This window comes from Crocodylus siamensis, chromosome 5, assembly GCF_052110815.1.
Source record: "Crocodylus siamensis isolate JL-2025a chromosome 5, ASM5211081v1, whole genome shotgun sequence".
NCBI lineage: Eukaryota > Metazoa > Chordata > Crocodylia > Crocodylidae > Crocodylus > Crocodylus siamensis.
In genome coordinates, this window is record NC_143399.1 from 175,131,896 (window position 1) to 175,158,048 (window position 26,153).

Here is a 26,153-nt window from a genome sequence, read left to right on the forward strand (position 1 = left end):
TGTGTTCAACTCATACCTATAAACTCTCTCCCCCTCTCATAGCATTTTATTTTAATCATGGAAAAAACACAGATTTAGGGTTTTATAAATCATAGAATTTTGAATTTGGCAGAGAAACCAGGATCCCTGCTTATATTGTTGTGCTACCCCAGAGGTCCCAAACAAGACTGAGCCCCCCCACTACAGTGCCAAGTGTAAGTAACCAAAGTCCTTGCCAACATTTAGAATTTGCTTGAGTTTCAGCCATTAGAAAGAGATCTTGACTAGAACTTGAGGCTCATAACTCCATCAAACAATTGCAAGGCATATCTAATATGTTTAGATGTGGGTAGCATACACCCCTGAGAATTATACAATTATGCACTTGTGCAAAAAAGATAGGGCTGCACAAAAGTGCATATTTTAACCCCAGCTGGATCTGTGCCTTCACCTCTGTGGGGCTCCCAGCACTCCAGCTGGAGCCCCAAGGGCAGGGGTGCATAACTTAACAGCTGGTCAGTGGGGAGGGGAGCTCCTGTCTCCAGAAGGGGAGAAAGGCGTGTGTGAGCTGTGCGCCATTGAGCCAGGCTGGCCAGCTCCATCACCCCACGCTGGAGTGAAGGAAGCCCCATGTGGATGCATGGAACCAGCCTGGCCCAATGGCACACAGCTCCTGCCTCCAGTGCCACAAGCCTGACATGCTGGCATGAAGCCAGCCCAGTCTGGTCCGAAGTCACATGCCAGCAGGCTGGGCTGGCTGTGTCACCATGTGCAGCCCCCCAGGACTTAGCTGGAGCTCCACACACTACTAGGGGCTCTGCCTGCCACAGCCATGAGCACCCCAACAAGGGCCCCCCACAACAGCTGCTGCCGAGTCACCGGCAGCACGGGCTGTGCACCATGGGAGGGAGGGAGATGTGTGGCAGGGGGGCCCTCCCCCCACAAACTTTCATACCCACACCCCACACACATTCCCCTACACTTCTTCACAATCCTCTCCACAAACCCCCCCCCCCCCCACAGCCCTCACTTCACAACGCTCGCAAAATTCCCCTACACACACCTCCCAACCATACTAAGTACCTGCATATATTTCTAAAGAAGATTCAAAATACTGTTATGTTTAATTTAATTTGTAAAAATAGTAAATAATTTGGCATAATTTTGAATTTTTCTGTGCATAATTCCCTGGGTTGTAGCAGTAGTTAGAAAGACATGCACACTCAGAGGTAGCCTTCCAATTTCAGAAAGACCAGGAAGCACATTTACTATGGACGCAAGGGACCAGAGATGAAGAAGAGATTGAAAAAATAGGGCCAGGAACAGTGAGAGTGATGTCAAGGGCAATAGCAGCTAGGAAAGGATGGAATTGAAGATAGAGGAATAATGGACAGCAGGCAAGAGCTTCTGCATTAGAAGGAGGAGGAGGTGGTGCTGAAAACACATACAGAATGGCTGTAATAGCTGAGGAGAATTCAACTGTATTACAAATCAGGTAAGCAGGAAAGGAGAAGGCAGATATTAATAGCAATGACAAGTTATTGAAGGCTGACACAAAAAGTAATGTTCAAGCAGACTAGGTGGCAGCAAGAGTAAGAAGCTGAACATGGAGGCATTAAAGAGGGAACAGTGTTTGGTGATGAGGAGAGAAAATAATTGTGACTGACGAGGTAGATCCTTAGTTAGATTAGATTATCTCTTGAGGTCCATTCCAGCCTTACTTCTCTTTGAAATGAAGTTCAAAAGTAGAGGGAAGAACAAGAAGCAGAAACCTATTACATCAGGTGGGACATCAACATGGGAGCTGAAATCGCAGACAATGAGGCTGGAGAAAAGTAAGGAGGAAGAAGGTTGGGGAAAAGCAAGTGACAGTACACATAAGGTACCTAAAGGAAAGAAATCATAGCAACTGATGTTCCCTGAAGGGAAGTTTCAGAAGCTGAAAAGGAGAACCTCTAAAAACTCTACCACAGTTCTGACAAGAAGTAATCGGGCAGCGAGGGAACAGGCATAAGAGCAGTAGCATGAAAGGAAAGATCCACACTGCAGAGCGCACCAGGAAATCAAAGGGAGTAATATAAGGGGAATGGACAGCAGAGAATTTTGAGACACAGAACAAGAATGCGGCAAGGTTGGAAGTGAGATATAATCTTGGCAGTTACAGTGATAGGGCAGGGAGATGACAAAGCAGCAGCAACAGTTTGTTTCACTGTCCAAAAGTGAAATAATGCTTTAATAAATTCCTGCTGTCTACACAATGGTTTACTTCTCTTTCAGAAAAATCTGATTTTAAAGGTATCTAAACAGTGACCTCTAATGGACAAATCAGGTATTACTTGCATTTAAACAATGGAAAATTCTTAGATTCCAAAGATCACCAGAAAGTGGCACAAAACTGGAAGTGCAAACCAAACTAACAAATAAACCTGCTCCCCAGCTGTGATATCAAGTTTTACAGCATTTTCCTGTCAGATGTTTGAACAAGAGGGCTTTGATCCCTTGGAAAATATTTGTGTGCTTTATGTGACTGTTAAGAGTTAATGTTAGGATGTCAAATTACTCTGAAAAGTAAAATTATTCTGTTCATAACCAGACACTGAAGAGTTAGCAGCAGTGGTCCCCAGCAGCTGTTCTGCAATAGAAAATAACAACAGCACAGGCCCTAACCACACCCAGACATATACCGGATCTATGGCTGTGAAAATGATACCAGTATTTATCCAAGATGGAAGCGTTTCCTGGATTCGAGTCCCACCTGGATTTTAGACCTTTTGCAATGGCCTAGCAATATTAAAGGAACCACAATAAATCTTTGCAATCTATCACACAGGCTCCAGATATGCCCCAAAGGTGTCTCTCTCTTTAGTCTACAGAACAGGTGCGTTAGCATCTTGTCATTACAAAAACTGCATGCTAAAAAAACTAGACTCTCAATCCTCTTTTCAAATCATTTCAGTCTTTGCTGATACTTGCTTCTTAGATTTCCAAGCAGACTGCCTTCCCCATTCTAACCTCGAACTCTTTCTTTTCAAAGTCCACCCAGCTTGAAAGACAAGACATCCTGGTCTCACGGATTCTGATGCTTCGCCCAATGGTTATTATTGCAAAAGAAGTTTAAAATTAGTCCAAATCCAGTGCTAACAACTCATACAGGCAAACACTGCTATCCCCTCAAGCTTCATGTTGTTTCAGAATGCTAGGCGTTTAAAGGATTAGTAGGAGTACAAACAGACCTCTATTTGTCCTGGGAGAAGCCATTTCCTCCCAAGACAAAAGATGTCCATGTCTGCTCTCTCACGATAAACTCTGAAATGATTCATGGAACAAAAAACACTAACATGTCTCAGGACATCACAAAGTGCATACAAACAGTACTCCTGGGTTTAAATCATTGAATCAATTTGTAAAGTGGCAGTGCATTTAGCTCTAAAACTCCAACTGCAAGACCTGCATGTATACATACCAATCTGGGGACTTTTCTATTCTAGGACAAACAGGAACCACTGGTCTCATGACAAATACAATGTCTGTTCCTAGCCCAACTCACAAGAATATCTATGCCAAGGAGCATTCACATAACACGCTCTCTATACATAGTCAACTTAAAAGGGACAGTACTATGTGACCTCTTGTCCAAGGGCAAATTTTAGAAGGATACTAGGCTATCCTGGATACGGACAAACATACACTCGGAGCTGTCATAAGGGGGAAAACTCTTGTTCTGAACTGTGCAGCAGCTGTTACATTCCAACTGTTACAGATGGATAAGCCTAGTAAAAGGGATGTAGCAAAACTGCCCCAGCTTTAACACTGCTTCATCCAGAGTTAAAATTGTAGCAGGTTTTTCTACATTTGTATCATTCACAGTACAAACATACACAACCACCCAGTATAACAGCAGCTGCAGATATCTGATCAGTAGCTCCCCTTCTATAACTTCTCCAAACACACGTGTGCATACCAACTAACACCTGTATTTATAGTCACCTCCCTTTTAACTACTCTGCCATTAACAAGATTGCTAAATAGAAGTAAGTTTAAGTCGTCCAAGTACTTACCATTGAAATCTCTATGATAAAGTCATATCTGTGGTGACACTAGCTCTGAATTTCACCTATTAAACAAGTACTTACATAGAACTTCAGAACCATTTAAAGCAGAAATTTGGATGATTGAACATAAGCAAGATTAGTAAATAGGTCTTTGTTTACTTTAGAGAACAGGAATAGAAGTGACAGGATTCATGGTCAGAAATAAAAACACTAACTGTAGAGTACACACCTAGTCTGGTTTTATTCCAAAGCATCATGCTCAGAGAAAGTGAGTCAAATACATCAGTAGTATAACCCAATCCCTTTCATGCATTATGTGTCTACAGGTAAAAGGTCAGTGGAGAAACAAATACTTCCTTTTCTCATTCTCCTTGTTTGCTTGCTGGATATTACACAGTTTGGGGCTGATTGTCATTCCAGCCTACGTGACTTTTCCCCACAGACTGGCCCAAGAAAGCCTGCAGAATCAACATAACTCAGTCCCTTCTGAAACCTTTAATTCTACTGTCATTTTCAAACTAATGTCTCAAAGCAGAGATAAAGTGAAGCCGACCTCACTCATTACCAGTAGTGTTACCAAAAGCAGCAGGAAGCTCAAAATGCCCTTATTAGCAGAACATTGTTAATTTTCACCTGATATCTGAAAACAAAGCCCAATATTTTCCAGAAAGTCAATGTAAATATGACCTTCTGATGAAGAATGATTTACAGAAAGATTAATACAAAAAATAGCATTAATGAGAGTGATACTAAAATAATTAAGAGTAGAAAATATTAACAGTATAAAAATATTCATGAGAATGGAATGAAAGTTAATGGAATTATCCTGATATGTATTAATGAAGCATAGCCCATTTTAGTGTGGTTGACTTGCCAAATAAAATATACTGATTACAAGAAGATATGCACATCAACTTTTTATGCATATTTATTTTTGTATCAAATGGACATATTTACTATAAACAGTAGACCAACACTAGCAAGTGCATTCATTTAAATGCCAGAAAACTAGTAAAAGATGCTAATATGACCTTCGTGGAGCATGTCAAATGTCACCGCCACTGTTTTCCCAAGTCAACTTAAGAACGATCTGCTAAGACAATTAATTGTATAGTTTAAAAGATTAGGTCAAGAGTGTCAAATACAAAAATATGAACTTGAAATTTAGCCTTTTTAAGAGACATACTGTCTATCCAAACACCTATATTTAGCTTTTGTGAAGAAGCAGTAGTTTCCTTCCTTAGAAAATTCTAGTTATATCCCCTGGAGAAGGCTCATGGTTCAGGGTTAGACAGCTTGACATTGCTTCCACTCACCCCCATGGGCAGAAGCTGGAGCTATGGAGGCAGGGCTGCAGACCTATCCCGTGCCTGGATCCTGCCACCAGGAAGAGGGAGGAAGGGAGGTGCTGGCCACCCCCAGCGAGACTCCAGCCCACTCCCCCCCACTTCAGTAGTTGGGCCCAGGCAGGGCAACAGGCTCCCTGAACCTCCCACTGCACTTGTGTTGCTGTGACCCAGACCTAGAAGACTCCTCCACACTGCCAGGCTGGGCCCTCCCCAGCTCACCCAGAGGGAAGGAACAGTCCCAGTAGGGCAGCCTCCACTGGGTGCACTTCATCCTTTCCCCTCCCGCCCATGGTGCTGGGGCTGTGCAGGGCCTGGTTCAGCCCCGAGCATACAGCTGGCTTGGCCTTGGGAGGCACCGTGGCAGATGAAGCCGGCAGTGCTGGATCTGAAGTTTTGTTGCTGCTGCCTTGCGCAGTGAGCATGGCTCCACAGCATTCCTGAGGGGCAGTGGTGGGAGACCTGGGAGGCCACTCCTGCAGCCCTAACATGCCCCCCATGATTCCTGCTGTGCCATCCTGTTGCACCACCATCCCTCAGGAATGCCCTGGGGCCACGCTCGTCATGCAAGGGGCCAGCAGCAACCTCTCAGACCCAGGGCTGCCTGCTGCAGTTGCCGCAGTGCCTCCTTGGGCCGAGCCAGCCGTATGCTCAGCCCCACCTTGGGGCAGGGCCAGACCCTACGCAGTGCCATGGGCAAGAGTGGTAAAGATGCAGCACACCCGGCAGAGGCCACCCCACTGGGACCAGACCCCCCCCACTTATCCTGGAGCGAGCTGGGGAGAGCCCAGTAAGAAGGAGCCTTCCAGGTCCAGGCTACAGCAGGACAAGTGTGGTCAGAGGTGCTGGGAGTCCACTGCCCTGGTTGGGCCCCACTACTCTCGAGGGGGTGGAGGGGCTGGCAGATCCAGCAGGGCCAGGTGTCTTACTGTTGTGGCAGGAAGGCCCCACCCGACCACTGAGGGGGGAAGGGAGGGCACAGCACCTCCTTCCCTCCCTGTAGTGGCTGGATCCGGGCATAGGAAATTTCTATAACCCCACCTCCATCTGAAGCCCCAGCCCCTACCTTGGAGGGTGAGGGGAAGCCATGGCTCTGCAGCTGGGCAGAACCCCTACTGGCTCTGCTACACCTGCCACCCCCTGCCAGCAGCCCATGCAGCACTGGGTGCATTGTGAAGACTAAGGGACCAGGGCCATTCCTGCCAGAGGTCACTAAAAAGCAAAGAGTAAGCAATAAATGATATAAATATAATTGTCATTTAGCCATATAGACCCCTGCCATAAACATGTAAAAAAGGTGATAGGTATGGTGAATTTTACTAACTTGGATACAATTGCACATCTTGCTCCTAAACCCCACTGGTATGTGAGCTATGGCAGTCTGTGCTGCACTGTCCCTCTTAATTTTCAACAGAAGACCTCTGGCTAAGTCAGGTAGTTAGGTAGAGCTCTACAAAGGAGGAATGCATTTAATTTCCTGGCCCCAGACTGCTCTTCAACACTAAAAGCAAAAGGTCTGCTCTCACTCCTAGGAGACATCAACTTTCCCATTTCAACTCTCCTGGGTAGCTTGAGCCCTGCTTTGGGTTCAACATGGTAGGACAGATTAGGCCTCCAGCAGCCCAGTTACTCTCTGGGAGTTGTCTATCCATCGCAGCATACAACAATTTAGTTGCTCGTCACTAAGGAGAAAACTTTCACACATAAGTCAACAGTCACTGGATAGAGATCGGTCATCTTAGAAAGTGAAGTATCAGAGAAGATGCCTAGCACAAAAGAAGCATGACTCCTACAAAATTTAACAGGGGTTCATAGTTATCTCACCTGTGCCAGTTAGCATGAAATCATTTTTTCCAAATTGCAAGAGATGGAAATTTCTGGGGGACCCACGTGAAAAGAGGGGCAGGAGGATATGAAGAAATGATCAAAGTCAAAGTCCAAACTGCCAAAAGTTCTTAATAATTGTATGCTACTTCCATCTACTTTCTCACCCACTTCCTTCAAACACTTTAAGCAATAGTTGAAGGGCAAGATAAAGGACAAAACATATTTGAAATGCAGATCTAGTAACTTAACAAAATCAATTATGTCTTCTTTACTGCTGCTAATTCCTCTTTGCCCAAGAAGCCTCTCTTAAGCAAATTTTGATATTAAATAAAAAATTCCTAGGGAATGTTTTGATTTTAGACTTGCCTGGAATTTGGTGAGCTATGCAACTGAAAATGTGAGCTTCGGAAACACTGTCCAAACTTTCTAGAGTACCTCCACAGGGTGGCTTGACAGATTAGAACCTCATCCAAGTGTGAACTGTTGCCATCTCCTATTTTTTATACCTCCCCCCTACGTTTCCTGCAAATTGTTTCTTCTTTAATTTTTTCTCATGCTTCAACACACAATAATTCCAATTTCCCTCCCTATTCCCATACTCAGCCAAAAAATGTTACATATTGTATGAAAGGAGGTCCACTAATGCACTAAAAGACCCTAAGGAGTACCACTGGAACAAAAAGGAATAGCTTGGACTGGCAGGATGCCACAAGAATCCATCCCCATATTCTTCTGAAAGGCTCTCATGGCCAGCTAAATTGAGGACAAATCAGAGCAGGATGGAAAAGGAGGCCTCACAGAGACTCCCCCTCATTTTAATTGTCACTGAAGCAAAGCAAAGACTGGGAAGTTGATGAATTATTGTAACTATTTCCTGGAGTTGCTAAAACTTTAGTCCTTACTCATTTACTAATTATAGCAGTAGCATCTACACATTTGAAGGACCAGTTCTACTGGACAGATGCACAGAGATCTGGTCCTTACACCTCAAGGGAGTTTTTCTGCATTAAACAACTTTGAAAAAGTTACTTCTTATTATTCCTTTCTTTGTTTTAGCATCCATTCAGTTGTGTGGGTTTAAACACACATGCACAATCACTGGGCATTTCCCATTTAATTAATCCTGTTGAAGTTAAAATAATTAACAACAAAATCCAAAGCATTTTTTTTAAACAATGAAACTTCTGGAAGCGTGGGAAATTTTTGAGTTAGGTGGAAGAAATACCAATTACAGGGACTGAAGGTAAGACTACAGTCAAGAATTTCATCCAACAAATGCAAAATGAAATAACAAGGCCAGCTAAGCTCTGAAGCTCATATCACACCACATTCCATCACACTCCCCATTTGCATGCTGCAATGAGATTATTTAGTTTCTCAACAGTTGGATCACAGGTGAATGGTAGGAGGGTATACTCCCCCCACCCCAAGAGTTTGGTCCCGACTCCACACCGCTCAGGATGGGACAGTTTTTTTGCTATGCAGGCCAGAGGTGTGTTGGGGGAGGGGAGGCACTAAGCCACGGCACAGAAGAATCGGAGTGGATATGGGGCTTTTGACCCACCCCTGGGCCTGCCCACAAATTGTACCCCCTCCCTCCTCCAGATTCAGAAGGTACCAGTCACCCCAAGTTGGATCATGCTTTCCCCTCTTCTCTCAAAAAGCTGCAACTTAATTGATGCTAAACCACAACCACTTCCTCAATGACATCTCTTGAACATTGTTGTTTGAGTGCAAGTACAAAATTTCAGTAAATTAGACAATACTTATGATCATCAGCCATGGAACTTACTTGTGAGCTTGTTGTGACTGAGGACCAGCTGTGTGATATGGGACACAGTGACTGTAAGGAAAAAAACACAACATTTAGAGAATGAAATGCCATAGCCACTTCTATCCAGGTTCAGTTTCAGGCAGACCAACATTCCCCACCTCCCCACACTCAGACTCAGATTCAGAGATAGGCAGAGTTTAATGCAACAAATATGCACAAACGTGCCACTCCTTGATACAAGATTGGAACCTGTACAGTTTTCTCGAAACACAGCTTAAGACGTGTATGTCCCTTTCTCCTTTCCCCCCTGACTTTGCAAATCTCCTTTCATAGGACAGCTTCAAATAAGCCCCAGTTCATTCAGTTAAGAGTATTTAAAGGAAAATGTTTTGTTTGGGGGGGAGGGCTGGGGGGAAAGGGGGTTGTTTTGGGTTTGTTATTGCTTTAAGATCAAAAGGTGAAGGCTATAGCTTTGCTGAAAAGGAAGTTGGATATTCCTCTCCATGCCACATCATGAGACTGAGATACTTTTAGCAACTTCTTTTACTTTGTTTCAGAATGACATTAAGACAACATTAGATGATCCTCCAAGCCCAAATGAAGGTAATCCCAAAGAGGATCAAAGGGAGCAGGAGAGCACACAAGCCTCCATGGCTCACCAAAAGCATCCGGGAATGTCTCCTTGCTAAAAAGGAGGCTTACACCGAATGGAAAGAAGGGGTCATCACCAGGGAGGACTATTCTGTAGTTGCTCGGGGATGCAGGGGGGTAGTGAGGAAGGCAAGGCAGAGATGGAACTGGGACTAGCTTCCCAGATTAAGGACAATAAGAAGTCCTTCTTTAAATACATAGGGTGTAAAAAGAAGGTCCCGGGTAATGTGGGGTCCTTGCAGGACGCATTGGGAAATTTGGTCGTCACACCAGATGGCAAAGCTAACACGTTTAATGAGTTCTTTGCCTCCATCTTCCTAAGTAGGGACCAGAACAGCCACCTCCCTGCTGGGCCCCCCTTGGGCCCGGGGGAGGCACACCTGGGCCACGGGTTAGCGAGGATTTAGTTAGGGAGCTTCTGGAGGGGTTGGACGTATTCAAGTCAGCCGGCCCGGATGATCTCCACCCTAGAGTTCTAAAGGAATTGGCCAAGCTCATTGCAAGTCCCTTGGCCCGGCTTTACGAGCACTCATGGTGCTCTGGTGAGGTACCAGTGGACTGGAAGAGGGCCAACGTGGTCCCCATCTTCAAAAAAGGCAGGAAGGAGGACCCGGGAAACTATAGGCTGGTTAGTCTTATCTCGACCTTAGGCAAGCTGTTTGAGAAAATTATGCTGGCACACATCCAGGAGGGGCCAGCAGGAGACTGCATGCTTAGGGGCAACTAACATGGGTTCATCAGTGGCAGGTCCTGTCAGACCAACCTGGTGGCCTTTTACGATCAGATCACTAGATCATTAGATGCAGGGGCAGCAGTGGACATAGTCTTCCTGGACTTCCGGAAGGCTTTTGACACTGTCTCTCACCCCGTTCTCATTAAGAAACTGGGGGGCTGTGGTGTAGACACCCACACAGTCAAATGGGTCGCCAACTGGCTGGAGGGCCGCACCCAGAGGGTGGTAGTGGATGGGTCCTTCTCAACCTGGAAGGACGTGGGCAGTGGGGTTCCGCAGGGCTCGGTCCTTGGGCCCGCACTGTTCAACATCTTCATCAGTGATTTGGACAAGGGGGTAAAAAGCACCCTGTTCAAATTTGCTGATGACACTAAGATGTGGGGGGACATGGGCACACTAGAAGGATACAACAGGCTACAATCAGACCTAGACAGGTTACAAGGGTGGGCGGATGAGAATGGGATGGGTTTCAACACAGACAAGTGCAAGGCGATGCACCAGGGGGAGGAATAACTGGCATCAGACCTACAGGTTAGGGAACTCCCCTCTTGTCAGCACAGAGGCAGAAAAGGATCTTGGGGTCATCACTGACTCCAAGATGAACATGGGCCGGCAGTGTGGGGAGGCAGTCAGGAAGGCCAACCGAACCTTGGCATGCATCCACAGATGCATCTCGAGCAGGTCCAGGGAGGTGATCCTCCCCTTCTATGCGGCACTGGTCAGGCCACAGCTGGAGTACTGCGTCCAGTTCTGGGCGCCGCACTTCAAGAGGGATGCAGACAACATGGAGAGGGTCCAGAGGAGGGCCACTCGTATGGTCAGGGACAACAGGACAGGCCCTATGAGGAGAGGCTGTGGGACCTGAACCTGTTCAGCCTCCAGAAGAGAAGGCTGAGGGGGGATCTAGTGACCTGTTATGAACTAGTCAGGGGGGGATCAGCAGGCATTGGGGGAGTCACTGTTCCCCCAAGCACTGCCAGGAGTGACCAGGAATAACGGTCACAAGCTGGCAGAGGGTAGGTTTAGGTTAGCTATCAGGAGGCGCTACTTCACGGTCAGGGCGGCTAGGGTCTGGAACCAACTTCCAAGAGAAGTGGTGCAGGCTCCTACCCTGGGGGTCTTTAAGAGGAGGTTAGATGACCATCTTGCTGGGGTCGTTTGACCCCAGTATTGTTTCCTGCCATGGCAGGGGGTCGGACTAGATGATCTGCTCAGGTCCCTTCAGACCCTAGAAACTATGAAACAACCTATCAGACTAGCGCACAACCTAGTCCTATGACTGAGGATAACTAGTCATGTTGTTCTTTTGATTTGAGTTCAAAAGGGTTCTAATCATTTGCCCGGCAGAGATAGCTCGCAGGAGAGAATGGTTACAAACAGCACGGGACCTCTGCAAGGGATTTCCATGTTATTTGCTTCCACATGATTCGAATGGACCACATTTTGTAACTCTCCCTTGAGAAAAATTCAACAGAAGTATTAATGTCTGTAATCCCCAGGGACTGCAAAAAATAGAAGATCTTCAGCGATTCATAATGCTACTGAAGTACTGAGGTAACATGGGTACAGTCCTAGTCAAATAAAGTTAATGAGCCAGAGAGAGAAAGCTGTCTCCAACTAATTCGTTGTCTACCACAATTAAAAAAGCTACTCATCTTGAAAAGCATCATGCATGGACTTCTGCTCCCTACAATATCTTCGTTATAGCTTTTTTCCTAGAATCACTAAGTTGTTTCTATTTCGAGAAAACTTCCTTTCAAGCAAAGAGACATATCAGGGCCTTGAAAAGTTTCCCAGACACTTATGAGACCCGGGAGTACAACTGTGAACCAGAACAAATCACTTACACCACAAATCAGCCACAGAAACACTCCATCAGTTATAACACAAGTTTCCTGATAACTTTCTGGCTGATGGACAACAGATTGATGCATGTTTATTAATTTCTATTATAGATCTTCTTAATAAGCTTTCTTCAAATTTTATTGCAATTATTCTTTTCATTTTGTGTTTTACCTTACTATTGCTGTAGAACACTACATTTGGGATATAAAATTCATCCAATACCCATAAGTTTGACTACTACCTTCTTGGACAAAGATACATTTGAGAAGAAGCCACCAGTGCGCACACCTTCACTTAATTGAGAAGAAATAAAAGGCTGCTAAAGTCTTAGCAAGGTCCAGGGACTGACTATTAAGTTGTTGTTTGTACTGCTAGGGAGTACAATGATTTAACAGAATCTATCCCATGCATCATGGTCTTTACAGCTTAAATTTAGGTTAATTCACTGCAGAACCTCTTGTTTATTATGAGGGTATATCTTGAATATTACTGAGCCTTTCCTTGAAGCTTTCTATCCATTTGCAGTTTCTTCCTAACATCTTTCTCTGTTTAAGCTTAAATCCTCCTCCCAGTTACCAGATCTACTTTCTTCAAACAACAGCAAGTGAAGACATCTGTGAGAAACAACAGATCACAGAAACTAGCCTGTTTCCCATCAGTTCCACCACTGGCCAAACACACAGCAGGGAAAACTAACAATGCTGGTCAGGCTTCACTATATTGCAGTCTGAGAAAACTATGAGTGGCAGCCAAGACACTGAAATTGCATGCAGGCCCATGTGTACAGTATCAACTACGTTTATACTTCCAATTATTAAGGGAGAAACTGGGGAGTTTCCCCTTAATGAAAGCTTAGGTTATAAAGGAGCTTATGTCCTTTACCAATGAATTCTCCTTCCTTTCTACTGCCAAGTGGACTTTTCAAAGCATGGTACAGCAGGAGGATGAAGAGATAGAAGTACAAGAGAAACCATGAAATTCTGCTTAAGAACTGGACCAACTTCACTAAGCTATTTCAAGATATGAAAAAAAGGAAGGGGGGGGGCAGAAAAAGAAAGGAAGCAAGAGAAACCCAGCCTAGAACATTTTGAGAAGACAAAGAGTCTTGAAAGAGACCTGTCTGGAGTAGCTTACGAGAAAAAACATGGGGCAGATAAATGTTGGATGGCCACATGCTGAACATCAGTATCTAATAATCAATTAAAAAAGGCAGACATGAAAAGTATTCTCCATACGCAGCCTTACAATACATACAGCATGTGTAAATATTTAATGTTATGACAAGGATTTAAAACTATATTAATATATTTAATAGCTTATACTTCTACACCATAGGTTTTGCTCTCAGTGATAGCCATTGTAGAGCTGATTTGCATACAAAAGAGTTTGCATTTTGTTACACTTTTACAGAAGAATGCACAGAAGATAAGCAGGGCTTCCATATAAAAGCCATAATGAAATATCTTTTCAGATGTCTCAGTAACAGGCAGACCCTAAAGTCCCTTAATAATTCTTAGGTCTAACCAAACAGGGAATATAGAGAAAAGGGTTTGATTGCTAACATCACAAATTAGACAGATGAACCATTTTCTGCCCTCTGGCAATTTTATCCTCCACCAGTAGGACAGAAAAAGGGATCCATCTACTGCAGGATAAGACAACCCTTGAGGCCCACTAGAGCCCAAGCCTGGGCATCTTTTGACAGTACTGTAAGACATTTCTGTTTGGGCAAGCATTTGGCAATCAAAGCTGAGATACTGTTGCAGGCAGGGAAGCAGGGAAAAAGCCTCTGTTTTATGTTGATATTCAAGTTCTGTTTAAAGTTGTTTCATCATTTTCCTATTTTATAAGTATTCTGTTCTCCTAATGTGAACCATCCTGAGCCTTTGTTAGAAAGAGCAGCATATATATCAAACAAGCAAGCAAGCAAAATATGCATTTAAAATTTGAGCCATCAGTACAGAAAGAAATCCATGGTACTGATCCAATTTCAATCATTTCTTTCCATTCTGATTTTAGTTGTCCCAATAATATTTTACTGACTGATCCTTCAAACAAACACCTCAATTCTTGATACTCATAGCAGAAGTTACTGTACCAGTAATTGCCCTATTAACCCAGACATATACATACCCACACACATACCTCAGTGCGACTTGCATCAGATTTTTTTAATACAGTACTGAAATTACACTGGGATCTGGAATACCTGCACATATGTCCATCACAGGGTAGTTGCAAGCAATAAATAGCTAGTCACTGAGGCTAGGGACAAAAGTTGCACATAAACCGGTTTAAGTAATCAGAAACTAGTTTAAACTGGTAACAGAACAGAAGTTCAGTGCACATAAACCAGTTTCAAAATGGATGAAACTGGTTTAAGATAAACCTGGTTGAATGTAGTATCAGACTGAACTGATTTGGGTCAAACCGGTTTATGGAACTTCTGTCCCAGCCCTTCCTGGTTCAAGTTAAAATCAGTCCCCCAGCATGCACCAGGGGGAGGAACAACTGGCACCATACCTACCGGTTGGGGGAAACTCCCCTCTTGTCAGCACAGAGGCGGAAAAGGATGTTGGAGTCATCATTGACTCCAAGATGAACATGGGCCGGCAGTGTGGGGAGGCAGTCAGGAAGGCCAACCGAACCTTGTCATGCATCCACAGATGCATCTCGAGCAGGTCCAAAGAGGTGATCCTCCCCCTCTATGCGGCACTGGTCAGGCTGCAGCTGGAGTACTGCGTCCAGTTCTGGGCGCCGCACTTCAGGAGGGATGTGGACAGCATGGAGAGGGTCCAGAGGAGGGCCACTCACATGATCGGGGGACAGCAGGGCAGGCTATCACATGATAAGGGGAGAGGCTATGGGACCTGAACCTGTTCAGCCTCCAAAAGAGAAGGCTGAGGGGGGATCTAGTGGCCTGTTATAAATTAGTCAGGGGGGATCACTATTCCTCTGTGCACTGTCAGGAGTGACCAGGAATAACTGTCACAAGCTGGCAGAGGGTAGGTTTAGGCTAGATATCAGGAAGCGCTACTTCATGGTCAGGGCGGCTAGGATCTGGAACCAACTTCCAAGAGAAGTGGTGCTGGCTCTTACCCTTGGGGGTTTTTAAGAGGAGGTGGGATGAACATCTTGCTGGGGTCGTTTGACCCCAGTATTATTTCCTGCTATGGCGGGGGGTCGAACTAGATGATCTACTCAGGTCCCTTCTGACCCTAGAAACTATGAAACTATGCTTTCCAGCCCTAAGCTGGGCTGTGCTGTCTGCTCCAGAAAAGAAGGTTGGGCCCAGGGGGTGGCAGGAAGAAGGCTACCCACACACAAACCTTGGCTGGGGGGGGGGGGGGAGAGGGGGAGGGAGTGGTTAAACACCTCTGCCCCCACTCAGACTTACTAGTGGCTGTGACTGTGGACTACAAATCCCAGAGGCACCTGGAAACAGGAAGGGGAAGTGATGAGCAAGCAACCCTGCAGTTCTGCTGCTGTAATTCTGGACTGCAAATCTCAGAGATTTCAGAGGCAGCAGGAAGAGAAGATGAACATACAGCCCATGCTGGCTACATGCCAGAGAGCCATGCTCTAGCATGCCCCACCCCCCACCCCAGGCTTCTGGCCTGAGCCACTGCAGGTATATGGCTGTATTTCCTGAAGCAAAAGTAAATACCTGCCCAGTTGTTTCTCAGTTTAATCTCTGCAATTTAAAATACCCAGCACAGACTGAATTGTTCAAATAAACCATAACAAGTCTCACTGTCTTGTTTTTCTGTCCCCTCCTCCTGCCCACCTCCCCTCCTCAGGAACATCAACCAGGAGACCACTTTACAAACATTAGGGCTGCTTACAGATGTTAAGCAAAAAACAAAACAAAAACAGTACTTTAAACTCAGAGCATTCCTGCACCAAACCCAGCACATGTCCAGAAGACACAGTGCATTAGTTGGACCTGGTTCGCGGAACATCTGTATAGATCAGCATTTTAGTGGGCTTTTTTGTTGCTTCTATCTAATAGTGAACTGAATCAGGTATTTGATAAAAATGCCAAAAGCCCCGCTCAAACGCTTAATCTATACAGAGGCTGTAGGGCTGGGTCACAGTAATGTGCTGCTTCTTCTGATACAGCATGTGGGGGTTTGTTTGTTCATTTGTTTTTAACATCTGCAAGCAGCCTAGAGGGCCCGGGTTGGTGCTATGCAGGCACCGTGTGGGCAGGGGGCTCCAGTACATGCATTAAAGCATGCTCTGCAAGCTTCTATGGCAGCAGAGAGCAGACAAATGCACAGGGCAGCAATCAGCCCACCCCCAAGGACCAGGACTCCCCAGAAACTCCTGTTCACTATTCCCCAACTCTCCCTCCTGTGAGACTTTGAACGAGGAAATCCAGAGCGTTTCTCCCCTCTTGCTAGTTGCTGGCATGTCAAGGTCTATTTCATCAGCCTGAAATCAAACCGTAAAATGAGTCTGGTTCTGGTTCTTGGTGGTGTGAAGGTCTGGGTCACATGCAGAGGACACAGCTGCCTTGGTATCCTGCGTCTCCCTGCAGCCCTGAGCTCAGCATAGGGCTAACAAAAGGGGCTGGGCTTTGCCAGCCCCAAGGCAGTCAGGAAAAGGGGTCTGCTCCAAGCTCAGGGCAGGATGGAGTACCACCTACATCGCAGTACTTCAGGACAAAAAATTTATGCTGGGGCCCTGGAGGAAGGGTAACTGTACACATGTTTGTTCACCCAAGAGAAACTCTTCTGGGAGCCACTTCTACCTGGTTGGAGTTGGTAGAATTTTCTCCCAGCAGCAAGCAGTCTGTATGACTGCAGCCACTCACCATCCTGGGAGAAGAGTGGACAGACTAAACCTAAAACTGGAGTCAATGTAGTTACCCTGAACTCTACCCAATGTGCCTGCTACATTTACATCAGCAAAAGCAGAGAATAGCTTTCCTTTTGGTTTAAAAGTCCAACTGACATTATGTATTCCAGGACATCCACTTTTGATAGAATGGATGATTGAGAACATTTCATATTATACAGATTCAATAGACCTGGGAGGAAATCAAACTGGTGCTAGAAAGTTCATTCCTCAGCACATGAGGTAGTACACCTATTTCCTTTGTCCTCTCCACTGGCACTAAGAAAACTAAACATGGTACTTCATGCATCTACTCAACCTCAGATTATCCAGAAAGCATTTTCTTTAATTAGATGCATTTTCCATAATTTATTAGTCAGCTGGCGAATGCTGCAGAACATCTAAAACCTCAATACAATGTCTCTCAATGTGAAGAGGACAGAAAAACCTCCAAGTTTCACTTCTATTGTAAAGTTTCTTCTACTATAAATTCTCTAACGTGTTACAATGAGAATTAGTTGTCATGGAACATGTAGTGATTTAGACAGCACGACAGGCATCTCTGAATATTGAGGATAACACAGTAAGTGTCTATAAAAATGTCCTACAGATATTAAGCTACAAGCTTAAGGAAATGCTGACGCCACCATAACCACAAGATGGCATTCTAGCTTCATTTTTTTTGAAGTGTTGCCTGGCTTTAAGATACAAGATAAGCAGACACGCAAAATATTATTTCCAAAGCAGTTGTACTGAAAAATCTACATGTAGAACTATTGGAAACTGCAGATTTTGTTGTTTCACCGTTTTCAAAAACCTGGTTCTGTAAACAGTATTTTGGTCAAATAATCATTTTTTTAAAATTAAAATGCCCCCATCTTTACCTAAAATCTTCAGTTATTTAAGAGAGACGTCAGAATTAAAGGTGAATAACTATGTGGCATAATAGAACAGTTACCTCAGCTCTATAAAAACAGAAGTGGAGTGTAAATCAGCCCATTAATGACTATGTTAATTTGCAGATCTCTCTAGAAATAGAAAGGCAGTCAGTCACACTATAAAATATGCAGTATGAGTATGCAACTAAGCACATTTAGAAGGATAACCCCAGGTATCCTGCCTGTTTAGTACCAGCTATTGTGATCCCGAACTATTCCACATTTGCGTTTTCACAGAGAAGCTTTTTACAAATTGGCTTCTTTTCTACATTGGAGAACTTATAACAGCTTCAGATTCTCCTTTGCCTAATGAAGGGCATTTGGGCCAAAAAGCTTTCAAAGAACATTTTTTTTGCACCTTTTTAGTTAGTCTAATAAAAGATATCACTTCTACTCAGAGTTTTGTTAGCCTTTAGAAGGATAAAGAAGTCCAGTCAGCTGAAAACATCAAAGTTAAGAAAACCTTAAGTTAAGTTTAACAAGGTTGTGAGCCGTTCCCTTTTTTCTTTCAGAAACCAATAATACTAGTAAATAAAAGTGAAGATCACAGGCTGAAGTGTTATACCTAATTTGGTTATGACTTGCCTCTGCCTCCACTGTGCCAACTTACTTTGCATATGTCCTAGTTGTTACTTCTGTGTGAGAAATTTATGAATGTAGACAATACATGGCTCTCACGGTTGTTTATTTTGAATGAATGTATTAAATCACTATCAGCTGCTTATGCATGGGAAATGATTCCCTTTCATGAGTCATCTGAAAAGTAACACCAGAAAATACACTGGCAGATGGATGGCCTGGATAATTTAACAGGACTTTCATTATTTTCTGGCTATGAATCAACAAGTAAAGAGACTACAACTTTTATATATGATCACTGTTACCACTAGCACTATCCCCAGGACCACAGATATGCACACAAGTTTCATAAACTCATAGAAATTAAAGGCTGAAAGGGACCTTGAAATATCATTGAGTCCAACCCCACTACTCTGGGTCAGGAATACTGCTGAAATCAAATAATCACAGTAAGATGTCTGTCCAATCTCTTCTTGAAGCCTTCCAAGGCTGGGGACTGTACCACCTCCTTAGGAAGTCCATTCCAGACTCTGGTCACCCTTACTGTAAAGTTCTTCCTTACAGCCAACCTGAAGCCATCCTCTAACAGTTTATGGCTGCTGCACCTTGTCCTCCTCTGGGGCGCCCTAGTGAACAGTTTTTCCTCCCAGCTCTCGATATTCACCCCTTACATACTTATAGACAGCCACCAACTCCCCAGAGTTTTCTCTTCCTAAGGATGAGTAGTCCCAGAACCCTTTCTTCATAAGGTTTGTCCTCCAAGCCTTTAATCATTCTTGTGGCCCTTCTCTGGACCCTTTCAAGATTCTCCACATCTTTTTTTGGAAACATGGCACCCAGAACTGGACACAGTACTGCAACTGGGGTCTCATCAGTGCTCTGTAGAGGGGAAGTATCACTTCCTTAGCCCTGCTCATGATGCATCAGCTAACGCATCTCAGCATGCTGTTACCTCGGTTGACTACAGCATTGTACTGGCGGCTCATGTTCATCCTGTGATCCACCACAATTCTGAGGTCCCTTTCAGCCATCGTGCTGGCCATGCCGTTGGTTACTTCTCTCTAGATGAAGCAATCTGCACTTATCCTTAATGAACTGTATCCTGTTCCACTCTGCCCACCTTTCCAGCTGTCCAAGTCCACATCAATCTGCATCCTATCCTCTAGCATGACCGCTTTTCCCCATAACTTAGTACCATCCACAATCTTGGCCAGCGTGTTTTCCACATCCTCATTTAAATTGTTGGTAAAGATGTTGAACAGTACAGAGCCAAGAACTGAACCCTGTGGGACATCACTGGACACCTCATGAAAAGTGTTTCTCATACCCACTGAGGACATACTTGCGAACTGAGTCTCTAGATCCATACCCAGACTTGGGCTCACAACCTTGCCACCAGTAGCTTAACACACAAACCCCTGAGCCACACAACAAGTTTGAAAGACGTGAAAGCAGTAATGGAGGCAGACGTGCTTTGCCCCAAGAACGGGAGAGCTATTCAAGACAGGCAAGTTTCACAATGAAAACAGAAAGAGTATGCATGTGCAAAGTTGGGATGGGGACGGGACACATTTTTGCTTGCTCTACTTAACCTAATGTAATTACACAAAATAAGAATCAAAAAGTAAAACTGAAAAATAATTTAAGTTTCCTATAAGAAGCCAGGCAATACAAAGATAAATAAAATGTAATACACAGTACAACACCAGAAGACCTCATTGTGCTAGATGCTGTACACACTTAAGAGATGCCCCAATCTGAACAGAGATGAGACAGACAGAAGAGGGGAGAAAGGAAACATTTTACAGATGGTCAATCCAGGCCCAGAGAAACTTAGCCTATAGACAAAGGTTCCTTTTAACTGCTTTAAACAAGGAAAGGGAGCTGCTACTGCTACTTGTAAACACGCATCAGCATCTTCATCTGGTTCCAGTCTGCCCAACTCTCGAGCCTGTCCAGGTCCACCTGTATCTGCAATCTTCTGGCATGACATTGCCCCATAACTTGGTGTCGTCCATGAACTTGGCCAGCAAGCTTTTCACTCCCCCATCCAAATCACTGATAAAGATGTTGAAAAGCACCGGTCCAAGCATAGACCCCTGCAGGACACCACTGGCCACTTCACACCAGGATGACACAGATCGCCTGATGGAGGACTACCATGCTCTGGGAGGCGTGCTGAGGGAGATGGGCGCACAGGCGGTCTTCTCTTCCATCCTGCCAGTGAGCGGACGCGGCAGACGTCACGAGATGTGCATTGCGGAGACCAACTGGAGGCTACAGGAATGGTGCTTCGAGGCGGGCTTTGGCTTCCTCAGCCATGACCGGCACATCGTGATGAGAGACATGCTGGGATGGGATGGGCTCCACCTTTCCCCTAAAGGTAAGCGTGTGTTCTCTTCCAGGTTGGTGAACCTCCTTCGGCGGGCTTTAAACTAGCCTCGTCGGGGGAGGGGGAAGATGAGGGCGGAGGAGACGATGAGATACCAGGCCCAGCAACAGCCAGCGTGCCCAGACCAATGGTCAAAAGGGAGAAACAGGTAAGCGATGGGGGACGGGGCATTGCTGAGACTAGGGGGTCAGTGGGCACAACCGCTGAAGGCCTCAAATGCCTCTACACGAATGCTCGAAGTATGGGGAAGAAGCAGGAGGAACTCGCCCTCCTCCTAGCTGTCACCAGCCCTGACATAGTAGGGATCACAGAAACGTGGTGGGACTCATCGCATGACTGGGCGGTGAGTGTCAAGGGCTATAGGCTATACAGGAGGGACAGGATAGGAAGGAAAGGTGGAGGAGTAGCACTCTACATCAAGGAGGAATATACTTCCTCGTTAATTAGCATGGGGGTAGAGGGGGGGCACTCTGAGGTGCTCTGGGTTAGAGTAAAAGGCAGTCCAGGGGAGAGAGACTTAACGGTGGGAGTCTACTATAGACCTCCCAACCAGGGAGAAGAGCTCGACCTGGAATTCTTAGGTCAGCTTACAGAGGCAGTGAGGGCTAAGGATGTGGTCATCATGGGGGACCTGAACTTCCCAGACATCTGCTGGGAGGAGCAGTCAGCCAAGTCTGATCGCTCACGTCGGTTCTTAGCCAGAGTGCAGGACCTCCATCTAACCCAGGAGGTGCACAGTCCCACCAGGGGAGACGCCTTGTTGGACCTAGTGCTGGCCACAGGTGATGACCTGGTGAGGGGGCTGCGGGTGATGGGCCACCTGGGAGACAGTGATCATCGCTTGCTGGAATTCACCATCCAGCGTAAGGTGGCAAAGGGCTGCAGCAAGGCAACAGCCCTAGACTTTAGGAGGGCTGACTTCAACAAGCTAAGGAGGATAGTTGGGGAAGCGCTGAGGACCCAGAGGGGAAGGGAATCAGATGTCCAAGGTGAGTGGTTGCTCCTTAAGGAGACGATCCTCCATGCCCAAAGGGAGGTAATCCCAACAAGGGTCAAAGGGAGCAGGAGGGCACATAAACCCCCATGGCTCACTAAGAGCATCCGGGAATGTCTCCTTGCTAAAAGGGAGGCATATACCCAATGGAGAGATGGGGTCATCGCCAAGAAGGACTATGTTATAGTCGCCCGAGGATGTAGGGGGGCAGTCAGGAGGGCCAAGGCAGAGTTGGAGATAGGACTAGCTTCCCGGATTAAGGACAATAAGAAGTCCTTCTTCAAATACATAGGGGGTAAAAAGAGGGTCCCGGGTAATGTGGGGCCCCTGCAGGACACGATGGGCAACTTAGTCATCACGCCAGATGACAAAGCTAACATATTTAACGATTTCTTTGCCTCTGTCTTCCTAAGTAGGGACCAGTTCAGCCACCTCCCTGCTGGGCCCCCCTCGGGCCCCGGGAGAGACACGCCTGGGCCAGGGGTTAGCGAGGAGTTAGTTAGGGTACTTCTGGAGAGGCTGGACGTGTTCAAGTCCGCTGGTCCGGACGATCTTCACCCTAGGGTTCTACAGGAACTGGCTGAGGTCATTGCGGGACCCCTGGCACGGCTCTATGAGCACTCGTGGTGCTCTGGCGAGGTGCCGGAGGACTGGAAGAGGGCCAATGTGGTCCCTATCTTCAAAAAGGGAAAAAAAGAGGACCCGGGAAATTACAGGCCAGTTAGTCTGACCTCAATCCCGGGTAAGCTCTTTGAAAAAATTATCCTGGCACACATCCAGGAGGGCCTTGCGGGGGAATGCATGCTCAGGGGCAACCAACATGGGTTTATCAGTGGCAGGTCTTGTCAGACCAACCTGGTGGCCTTTTACGATCAGGTCACCAAATCATTAGACGCAGGGGTTGCTGTGGATGTAGTCTTTTTGGACTTCCGGAAGGCTTTCGACACTGTCTCTCACCCTGTCCTCATCAAAAAGCTGGGAGACTGTGGTGTCGATGCCCACACGGTCAAATGGGTCGCCAACTGGTTGGAGGGCCGCACCCAGAGGGTGGTAGTGGATGGGTTCTTCTCGACCTGGAAGGATGTGGGCAGTGGGGTTCCGCAGGGCTCGGTCCTCGGGCCTGCACTGTTCAACATCTTCATCAGTGACTTGGATGAGGGGGTAGAAAGCACCCTGTTCAAGTTTGCTGATGACACTAAGATGTGGGGGGATGTGGGTGCACTAGAAGGGTGCAATAGGCTACAAGCTGACCTTGACAGGTTGCAACGGTGGGCGGATGAGAATAGGATGGGGTTTAACACTGATAAGTGCAAGGTGTTGCACATGGGGAGGAAGAACCGGCACCACACTTACAGGTTGGGGAACTCTCCTCTTGCCAGCACGGAGGCGGAAAAGGATCTTGGAGTCGTCATTGACTCCACGATGAACATGGGCCGGCAGTGTGGGGAGGCAGTCAAGAAGGCCAACCGTACCCTATCATGCATCCACAGATGCATCTCGAGCAGGTCCAGGGAGGTGATCCTCCCCCTCTATGCGGCACTGGTCAGGCCGCAGCTGGAGTACTGCGTCCAGTTCTGGGCGCCACACTTCAAGAGGGACGTGGACAATATGGAAAGAGTTCAGAGGAGGGCCACTCGTATGATCAGGGGTCAGCAGGGCAGGCCTTATGAGGATAGGCTACGGGACCTGAACCTGTTTAGCCTCCACAAGAGAAGGTTAAGGGGGGACCTTGTGGCCTGCTACAAACTGGTCAGGGGGGATCAGCAGGTATTGGGGGAGTCCCTGTTCCCCCGTGCGCTGCCAGGAGTGACCAGGAATAACGGTCACAAGCTGGCGGAGGGTAAGTTTAGATTAGATATTAGGAGGCGCTACTTCACAGTCAGGGTGGCTAGGGCCTGGAACCAGCTTCCAGGGGAAGTGGTGCAGGCTCCTAGCCTGGGGATTTTTAAAAGGAAGTTAGATGAGCACCTTGCCGGGGTCATCTGACCCCGGTGCTCTTTCCTGCTAAGGCAGGGGGTCGGACTAGATGATCTACCTAGGTCCCTTCCGACTCTAGCTACTATGAAACTATGAAACTATAAGATCTGTTCATGAGAATTCTCTGGGTCCTACCCTGTAGCCAGTTTTCCACCCACTGAACCGTCGAGCAGCTGAGCCCACAGTCTTCCCGTTTTCAAGGATATCATGGAACACTAGATCAAAAGCCTTTTCAAAGTCTAGGTATAGAAATCTACCACAATCCTGTGTCCAGTTGGTGAGATAGAGTTGTCACCTCCATCTACATCCCCAGTCCCTGATCCTACATTTGAATGTATGCCTAACTTTACTTGCTGCAATAGCTCTAGTACACATACAAATGTACCTTTGGGAAGAAATAATTTTTAGGGGATACAGCCCAGATTAATGGGATACTTAGTCACCTAACTTACATTGGAACTAATGAGATTGGTCACAAGTACTCATAAAAATTTGGCCTCGTGCCTTTTGCCCAAAGTTTGAAAGGATGATTCAGAAACATCAAGCTGGGCACACAGCTAGCCTCAGTAACAGCATCATTATTCTTATGCTCCTTTTCCTTCTTAACATCTCACACATACTTGTCTCATCTTAAACCGCCAGGATCTGCAGGAAAGGTTTGACCCTAAATACATGTGCGACAGTACAGTGAACCCCAATCCTGACTTTGGGCACCCTCTGGCACCAAATAGTAACTGCCTGAAGGCAGGAATGTCTCTTGCACAAGTGACACCTACAAGTGACACCTACTTACTTTGATTGTTTCTTGCATTATTAAAGTCAGAGGAGTAGGATTGGAGGGCATCTCCAGAGGCCATCTTGTCCAACCCCTGCCTGAGGCAGGATCATCCCTTTGTAAACCATCCTATACCGTATATAATCAAAACTCTACATAAGACTACCATCAACCCTGGCAACACAGACATAACACCCTAACCAGCCAAAGGTAAAGCTTAGCAACCAGAGCTGCACCTCCTGCATGAAGGCACGAGTTCGCAGAGGGGCAGCGAGGGCCAGCGCCCATGCCAGTTCCTTCGGTTTAGAGAGGGGCATCACAGGCCAAAAGGAATCACGTGACAGGCCAGACCAGGCCTGTGGGATGTATTTTGCCTGCCTCATCTACTCGACACTGGTCAGGCCTCACTGGTCAGACCATACCTCGATACTCAACATTAGTCAGACCTCATCACCTCCCATGCTTTGCATCTAATGCTTCTATTGATGCATCCCAAAACTGAATTTGCCTTTTGTGCAGCTGCATCACACATCAAATTCATATGGAGTCTTTGATCTACCAAGACTCCCTAGACCTTTTTTCATAGTGCTGCCATCCAGCCAGGTGGCACCCATTTTTTAATTTGTGTTTTTCATTATTCTTCCCAAGGTATAGCACACAGCCCAGCTTTCCAGTCTGTCAAGATCTTTCTGAATTGTGTTTTTGTCTTCTAATGTGTTCATGATCCTTCCCAGTTTTGTGTCATCCACAAATTTGCTCAAGAAGATTTCTGTGCCAGCATACAAATCATTAATTGAACAGCACTGGGCCCAGAACAGACTCCTGTGGGACTCCACTCAAAGCCTCCTACTACAGACAAGGACCCACTAATAATTACTTTGCCTGAGGCTACTGAACCAGTTATCTATACCTTATAGTAACTTTGTCCAGCCCACATTTCTCCAATTTAACAGTAGGTTGTACAAGACCTTGTCAAAAACACTGCTGAAGTCCAGATACACTGTATCCGCAGAATTCCCTTAATCCACCCAATTAGTTACTTGGTCAAAGAAGGAGATCAGGTTCGTCTGGCATGATTTGTTTTTCATAAATCCATACTGGCTGCTTGTGGTCAGCCTCTCCTCATCCAGATAGATGCTTGCAAATGGCTTTTCTTTGGAACCCTAAAGTACCTTGCAGCTGAATTTTTTTTCCTGAGTAATTTAGGGAAATAATTCCTTTTGTGTATTTTTTCTGAGGTTTAAATGCCGTGTTTAAGTTTAAAGTGTACAAAAAGTCAGAAAACTCAAGATGAAGAGTTTAATAGATAATCCTGTAAACTTGTATACACATTCTCATTTCTCCAGTTTGGGTCTTTCAAACACAAAAGACAGACCACTCTGGACAAAATCACCACAACAAAATATAAAAGGTATTTATTTCTTTTACCCTTTTTTTTCTCTAATCAGA

The 26,153-nt window shown here is 45.8% G+C and overlaps 1 protein-coding gene across 2 annotated transcripts in view; it reads right to left on the reverse strand.

Annotated features, from left to right (window-relative positions):
• The window catches only part of RSU1 (Ras suppressor protein 1), a 176,899-nt gene that overhangs the window by 139,455 nt on the left and 11,291 nt on the right, over positions 1-26,153 (reverse strand). For both annotated transcript variants that reach the window (XM_090047217.1, XM_090047218.1), the window contains one exon: positions 8,997-9,047. In XM_090047217.1, the coding sequence (XP_089903343.1) occupies positions 8,997-9,047 (51 nt within the window). The remainder of the gene's footprint in view (positions 1-8,996; positions 9,048-26,153) is intronic.